Below are 7,960 nucleotides of genomic sequence, written 5' to 3' on the forward strand. Positions count from 1 at the left end.
ACACCGTAAAAACAAACAAATATCTCTCTGAAAACCTGAAAAGCTCTCGAAAGCTGAAAGGTAAACTCTGTAACACTTGTACTTTGATATCACCCCCTGGAATAAACACTAAGTCCTTTGTATCACAAGACAAAACAGCTAAAAACACCGGAGTATTGCTTTTCTATGGGAGTGACAAACTCTCAGGCATCACCTAAAGAGGTATCTGAGCGTAGTCTTCAGGAACCACAGAGAATGCTGTCTTTCTGCGAGTGTGAACTTTCCCCTAATTCTCACAGTGCTCTGTGCTCACAGTGGAACAGACCAACACAGACCCCAGCGCTCAGCCGCGGCACGTTCACCTCGTCTCTCCGCACAAAGCCTCAGCCGCAATAATGACTTCACACTGGGAAAACCCCGGTGTCCATTCACACCAATTCCACTATATTCTCTCTCTAAGCTACATAACACATATATATATAGTTTTCTATGTAATGTATATTTTATAAATGTCCACTATTTGGACATTTAAAAGGACAGGATGCACCAAACTAAAAATAATTCACATTTGATTTGTGAGATTTAATATGTCTTTTACAATTTAATAGTCTCAGTAGGAATGTTTGTTGGAATTAATGTAATGAAAATGTTAATATAAATATAATTAATCAATGAAACCACCGACTAAACATCAATATAAGTCCACTTAAAAACATAAATTGCTCAATATTAATAAAATCTTTATTTTTTTTTTTACAATCATTCTGGTTGCAACCGAGTCCATTCTTACATCATGGTCCACATTCGAAGCAAATATGGTTAAAGGGGAGGAGGTTGAAACCTGAGCAGACTCACACACTCCCCTCCAGATGGCCAACCAATCAGAACAGGCTAGACGGCTCAGAAAGGGTATAAAAACAAGTTAGCCTTTCAACCACATGAGCCTGTGCTCTTAAGAATACTGGGACAGCAAACTAGTCTCTACTACAAGTCAGAATAACCAGACAACCACAGACACAAAACAAGCAAAATGAAGGTAGCACTTGCAAATCTGCTATGCATCACAGTCTTGGCGAGCTCCGGGACGAGCTTCCCGCTGGAAAGGAGAGGAGCCGCTACTGGAAAAGAGAAGAGAGTTCAGTATGCAGCATGGGATGATGTTAATGTGCTAGCACATGGGTTGCTGCAGCTAGGTCAGGGTCTTAAAGAGCATGTGGACAAGACCAAAGGCCAGGTGAAAGACATCACCATCAAGATGAAGGTCTTCAACGTCACCATATCCGAGCTTGGTAAGCTGACACAACGTCTTCAAGAAGACAGCGAGGCGCTGAAAGCAAAAGCCCAGAGTCTGGAAGAACGTGAGAACCTGCTCCTAAACGTGTCCATGGATCTGCGGCAGAAGACAGAAGAGCTGCTCAAAGACAGGAAGAAGGACCATGAGAGGATGAACAAGCTGGAAGAAAAAGTAGATGGCTTGATGCAAGGAGAGGGGTTAGAAGCTGCCCAAGGCAATTACAGCGATGCTCGAACCATTCAGGTAGGTGAAAAAAAAAACTCATTTCAGGGTTAAAAGAATGTGAAGCATATTGTCTAGGATTTTTACCTTAGGCTAACAACATATCTGCCTGATATGCATTGTAGTGTTTGGTTGTGCATTTGCATATATTTCTTAAAATCATATTCTAAATACTTCAGTTAACTTATCAATAATTATTTGGTTAGGTTTATGTGGATTTAAATAAAAACTGCATTTCCAAAAGAGCACAAAAGGCACTCATGCAGTGAACCCAAGAGCCGTGTAGTACGTGCAAGGTAGCAGCTGTTCAAACAAACAAAGTGTCATAGCCTTCTGACCCTAAGGAAAGTTTGAAGTGTGTTAACCTTCGCCCTTGATATATGTCTCAGCAAGAAACAAGCTTAACGGAAACTTAAGTGTTTCATACGCATGCACACGCGTATAGTTTCTCAATGTCTGCAGCTTCGCGAGTTCATGTTACTGTAACAAAAAAAAAAAAGAAAAAAAAAAAAAAGCTGTGTATAAAACCGGTTATACTGGAAAATAGGAACTTAATTGTCAACAACTCTATGATTGTCGTTACGGTCTACTGAGGTTAGGAAAATGTCATGTATTGAGTGTGAATAAAGACGGACCGCGAAACTATTTCTGATTTCAGTGGATGTTGGAGGCGCAAAATAAGCGCATTGATGATCTGGTCGAGCGCATCAAGCAACAGCAAGAAAAACTGGATAAACAAAATGTTCGCATTCGGACCCTCCAAAACCAGGTAAGAATACTACAAAATAAAATATAACGTAACTATGAAGTAGTGTGATGTCGATATATTAATATGACTTCAAACTAACCCATAATATTCATGTAGATTCATTTGAACAGCGAGCGGTCTTCTCTCAAACGGAAGGAGGATGACGTCCATCTGAACGAGAGCTCTGAACAGCGAGATTCACCTGTTGGTAAGTCAATTCATTATTATGCTTTTACACCATAAATAATATATATATATATATATATATATATATATATATATATATATATATATATATATATATAGTGGAGAAAATACACAAAACTTACTAAGACACACAAAATCTATATGCTGGCAAAAAGAAGTAATTAATTGTTCCATTCACATGATGAATCTGCCTTATTACACAGTCTCTGATCATTCAAATACACACAATAATATAACTGGATCCAAAAAACATACAAGAGGAGGTTTTGCTCTTTATCAAAAACATGCTGACACTTGTGCCACTTGTTTTGCTCCTTTTAGTTTTGTAATGTTGATGGAATATGTCAAGTTAGGGAAAAGATCTGGAAAACATATGGGAAATGTCTTATGGAAATAAGTCTCAACATTTCAAAAATTTAAGTATGAGATTTTTAGAATATTTTAACACTGTGTGTGAGGGTTGGAAATGGAATCTCCATTTCAAAGCAATGACTGCTTCTAAGTAGGTGAAAGTTGAACCTAGCAGAACCACATGGGCGTGAACAGTCATCCAAATGATCGCAATAAAGCCTCTCATGGCGAGTTCTGACATCAGAGGGATCCAAAGAATGCTTGAAAAAACAGTTTCCCTGGATGCCTTCCAATTGTGTGAGAGTTCATCAGTCTTGGGCTGTGTTAACTCAGGGTCACAAGCATTCAGAGATTTGTTTCAAATCTGGCCAAAAGCAAAGGGAGGGATTATTTTTTTTCAGATATAGTATATCATGTACCTTAGATTAGATTTCCTGGCAGTAATCCACTGAAAATCATGTACAGAGTGCATATTTTTGGACCATGAACTTTATACAGATTTTCCCAGTTGTGTGGTGATCCCTCCATTCTGAGATCACCCAGAAAATGTGTAACCTTTACCCTAGATCTGTCAGAGCCAGACTATCCCACTTAAACCCCCCCCCCCCCACACACACCTCTACTCGCCCACACAGATCACCCCTTTTATTGTAGTCAATGAGAAGTGTGTCAGACTAAAGAAGACCACTTCACTTAAAACCATATGTTTTGATCCGTCTCTTTCTCGCATCTCACAAAGTCCCTTGAGGTCCTATGCAATTGCTCCTCAAATAGCAGCAGCAGCAGCTTCGGCATTCCCCGATCACTCGCTGCCCATGCGTTGTGATGTCATCAGTGGAGTGCTGTGCACGTGAAGCAGGCGTGGAGGGTTGGACTAAATGGGGCAGGGGGAAGGAAAATATTGTAGCTCTACTGAGGGATGTCTCTGCTTGGGAACTGGGGGAAAGGTCATGTTTACACCCTCTGTGTTGCAGCCAGGTCAGAATTCACATGTGAAACTGCCTTTTTTAGGCAGATGTTTGCCACACTTGTTTGAGAAATATATGTCAGTGTGTACACAGAATGCTCTTTTGGACCAGTGTGAGATTTGTTTAATAACAACACACCAGATGACTTGGACTATTGCCCCTGGGGTTCAAAACAAACTCCCTGTTGGCTTTTGGGTTCTTGGGTGGCATGTTCAAAGTTCTTTGTTCTAGATAAAGTCTAGTTCACCATTAACAATGTGATCACCTTTTACCCTAGACGTGTGAACAATTTCCATTTAGTGCCAATTTTAAAATCCCTGTTTGGATACAGGCTTGGGTGAAGGTCATTTGCAGACATCTGAACATTTTTGTGTTGTTTTGGTGTGTTTCAGCTATGGCTTCTGACTGTCATGAGTTGTTCCTGAGGGGTGAGACCACAAGCGGGCTGTACACAATCCAGCCAACTGACTCTGAGCCTTTTGAGGTCTTCTGTGAAATGACAACTGGTGAGTGGGCGAAAAACAAAATTTCTGCCGCTTTTATTTGTCCATTTATCTCACATATCTCTTGAAAGAGCATCTATGGCTTCTTTGTTCATAAACCCCATTGGATATCGCCTCCCCATCCCCCAAAGCATCACTCAGAACAGCTTGTAATCCTCTTGTTTTGTGCGTGTATTCACAGAAGGAGGATGGACAGTCATCCAGAGACGCCGAGATGGATCGGTAGACTTCGATCAACTTTGGCAGGCATACCAGACTGGCTTTGGGAGCCTAAATGGTAAGAATCTAAAGTGAACTGACTTCATTTTGCATATGACCAACAGGCGCTGAGCAAATAGCCACATCTGTCAGTACTCATTGATTAAAGCATAGAGATTGGCTTGTAGAGTGGCAGATTAAGGATAGAGGATAAGATCAATCCTGGCTAGAGAGGAATCTTGTATCCCTAATGTCTTTAAATGATTTAATTGCATAGTGACTAAATCTCCTGACCTATTCCTAGACCAGAGTCCACTGAGTCTCTTAAATATCTCTCTTAAATGTCGCTTTCAGGCGAGTTTTGGCTTGGCCTGGAGAAGATCCATTCTGTGTCCAAGGGTGGCAACTACATCCTCAAGGTGCAGTTCTCTGACTGGCAGGGTGAAGCTCAGACCATTAACTACCCTATCCGTCTGAACGGCAAGGAGAGCAACTATTCCTTGCGCATTCTGGGGAGTCCCACCGGGAACCTGGAGAGCTCTCTGTCCACCGAAACGTCTGGAGTGCCCTTCTCCACCCGCGACAAAGACAACGACCAAAAGAATGACCTCAACTGTGCCAAACAGCTATCAGGTAACATCATGATGCCATGGGCCATAAAAAGGTATTTCTATGTGGTAGACGTTGTTGTTCTAATTGGTTTCTATTTTTGGCTTTCCAGGTGGTTGGTGGTTTAGCAATTGCGGTCGCTCAAACCTGAACGGCAGATATTTTATTACACCTGCACCAAAGCAAAGGCACCAAAGAAAGCAAGGGGTGTTCTGGAAGACCTGGCGCGGCCGCTACCACCCACTGAAAACCACCACCATGATGATTGCACCCGCCGAGATCGAGAACAAGTCATAGAGGACCTCTGCTGAGACCCTAACCAATGATATGGGTGGAGAAACCACCATTCGTAACCTGTCAAAATAACATGTTGGTGCTGTAAAAGTCTAAAGCTCTGTTATGAGTGTCTTTGTTAGAACAGACGCAGTCTGAATTATGAATGTGGTGGACACTCAAAACCCAGTCTGCACAAAAATAGGCTCTTTTAATTAGAACTAAATGTGCCTGGAGCTCTGCAAGCAGCAGCATGCTTTATATGGTGCAGGCCACTGTAAGGATCTGCTACATGTTTAGACAAATCTGGCAGGGTGACGTCAAAAGACCTTATGTTTAAGCACCATTGCAAGCACTTTCCAAAGCTAAAAAGCTTGTGGAAGAACTTAACCTTGCCACTAAAATATGGACCAAATAAGCTATATAAGCTTGAGCCAGTACTTTTGAGAATGCTTAATGTAAAGGCACTGTTTATCTTAAGGCATTATCCACAGACATGCATTAGTAGATCTGGAGAACATTGAAAGTTCATTGCCTGTGAATTAATTTCAAGTATCTAAAGGTGGAAGCTATTTTCTAGTACGCACAAACTGTTTTCCAAAAGCTTAAATGATCTGAGACTACTTGTGAATTTTCCTGTTTTGAAATCAAATGAGGAGTTCCTGTGGAGATTAATTTTCTCAGTCACATTGACTGCCTTTATATGTCTATAGCTGTCACTTCCATGTAAATAAGAGAAATACACATTTTCTTTGTAGCGTTTCCTCTGTATTTTTGCCAACTTTTAAAGGTCATGTTCTGGTTTTCATATTATTTAAATGTTGTACAAGCAATCATTATGTATTTCTTTATCTTTCAGCCTATAATTTATGTTTTCCAAAAAGTAAAGCATTTTGCTATTGTTTTTTATAAAAGATGTTTGGTCTTGAAGAGACCAATAAAGACTTTATTTTAAAAACTGTCAGTTTCAGTGAAGTTCTTGCATTAAACCACAAACGTAATGCAAAGTGAATGAGCTTGTTTAGATCAAGTAAACATACGCAGCTCCTTTCAGACCTGAGGGTTAAATGCATCTACACGCTCCTGAGACGGCAGGTGATGCTGGAATGTCCTGACGCTGCTCAAGCTTGCTCAGTGCCCTAGAGACAAGAAACATGGCAACTAATAAAATTCAGCAGATGGCTGCAAATATACTTAAAAGTCATGCATACTGTTGAACTGCTGTTACTTCCATTATTGAGTCAACTTTTTATTTATTTATTCTGAATTAAAGTAAAAATTACTATGTCCTTGAATGTTCCCACAGGAGTGATGCCATATGGTCTTAATCACACGTGAACCTTACTTAGAGGAAATCAGCTTATTCTTTTGACTTGACTTTAAGTAACTATTTGCATTGGCTTCCAAGTGTCACATTCAATCTTTCACACCTGAGAAATTCTTAACGTCCCCAATCGTCACTAATGTGCTTTCAGTTACTTACTCCAGATGAGTTTAGTGTATTTAACAGTCAAATGCTTTTATGGATTAAGAGTTATCATTTCATGTGTGATAAGATATTGTGTAGACAAACAGAAACAAACAGAGTTTTCTGACAAGCACAAAATGTGTTCCGGGTCTACATGCAAAATCTTGCTTAATAATAATGACAGATGCTTTTGACCTTCACAGACTTAAAGGCAACAAGATAATGTACTTTATATTGACAAAGACCATATGTCAAGTAGAACTGACAATGTGAAACAAGGTCACTGTATATAGTTGCTTCAATTTATTAAGTGCATTCTAGCCAACTGAAAACTAGGCCACTGCACAAACATAAAGACATGTTTCATTATATAACAGCCATTATGTTTAGCCATTATGGTTCTTAAAGCTTCATTCAAGAGTCATCCTGACCGTTAATACCATTAATGTATTGTTACTGTATTAAGAACCACTGGAGCCGAACATTACCAAGAAAACTGACAGATATTATTCAGTTGAATGACAACTTCGATTATCATTAATCCTGATGACTACTCAGTATTCACCCTTTGCTGGTTTGTATTTTTATTTTATTTTAAATCTGTTTTGCATTTCACTAAAAGCCATCATACAATTTGCTACCAACATCTGATGGAGCAGCATTTAAGATGAAAATTATATAAATACAAATCAATCCATCCATCAACATAAAAAATAATAATAAATTCAAATAATTAAGGCGAAAAAGACATAGGGCTTAGGAACACAAATCATATTTTGATAAATGGGAGAGAATTTTGAAACACAATGGATGCCAATGGTCACCAAAACTGTTTGGCTCTTATTCTTCAAAATACTTATTTTGCATTAAAAAAAAGAAAAAAAAAGAAAAGTAATATTTGTATAATATTTTATGTATGGCAGGTGGAGCTTCAGTCTACCTGCTTCAACAGGAGTCATGAAGATAAATCAATCTGGAGTTTGAGGAGGTTAGCGGCGTGTCAACGTGAAATGTAGCATTTCATTAGCAGGAAGACATTCATTTTGACAAGCGCACAGCAGACCTGTTTGAGGAGAGGCACAAGTAAGGAACTAAAAGCACAAATCTCCACATGTGAAGACAAAGAGAAGTTGTAAAAAC

General features: G+C 39.4%; 1 protein-coding gene across 1 annotated transcript; it reads left to right on the forward strand.

Annotated features, from left to right (window-relative positions):
• The first annotated feature begins 900 nt into the window (after positions 1 to 900).
• LOC113045896 (angiopoietin-related protein 4-like) lies at positions 901 to 6,048 on the forward strand. The gene is made up of 7 exons (XM_026206633.1): positions 901 to 1,516; positions 2,154 to 2,264; positions 2,361 to 2,451; positions 4,162 to 4,275; positions 4,454 to 4,549; positions 4,825 to 5,103; positions 5,192 to 6,048. Exons 1-7 carry the CDS (start codon positions 1,010 to 1,012, stop codon positions 5,374 to 5,376), a joined length of 1,383 nt encoding a protein of 460 aa, XP_026062418.1. The 5' UTR covers positions 901 to 1,009; the 3' UTR covers positions 5,377 to 6,048.
• Positions 6,049 to 7,960: the final 1,912 nt, after the last annotated feature.

Source organism: Carassius auratus, chromosome 27 (genome assembly GCF_003368295.1).
Source record: "Carassius auratus strain Wakin chromosome 27, ASM336829v1, whole genome shotgun sequence".
NCBI lineage: Eukaryota > Metazoa > Chordata > Actinopteri > Cypriniformes > Cyprinidae > Carassius > Carassius auratus.

Excerpts from the sequence above, each read along its gene's own strand:
- LOC113045896 (XM_026206633.1), top strand. The coding sequence starts at position 1,010 with ATGAAGGTAGCACTTGCAAATCTGCTATGCATCACAGTCTTGGCGAGC. Across the intron at positions 1,517-2,153 it reads GCGATGCTCGAACCATTCAG|TGGATGTTGGAGGCGCAAAA; the intron begins GTAGGTGAAAAA and ends TTCTGATTTCAG. Across the intron at positions 4,276-4,453 it reads CTTCTGTGAAATGACAACTG|AAGGAGGATGGACAGTCATC; the intron begins GTGAGTGGGCGA and ends GTGTATTCACAG.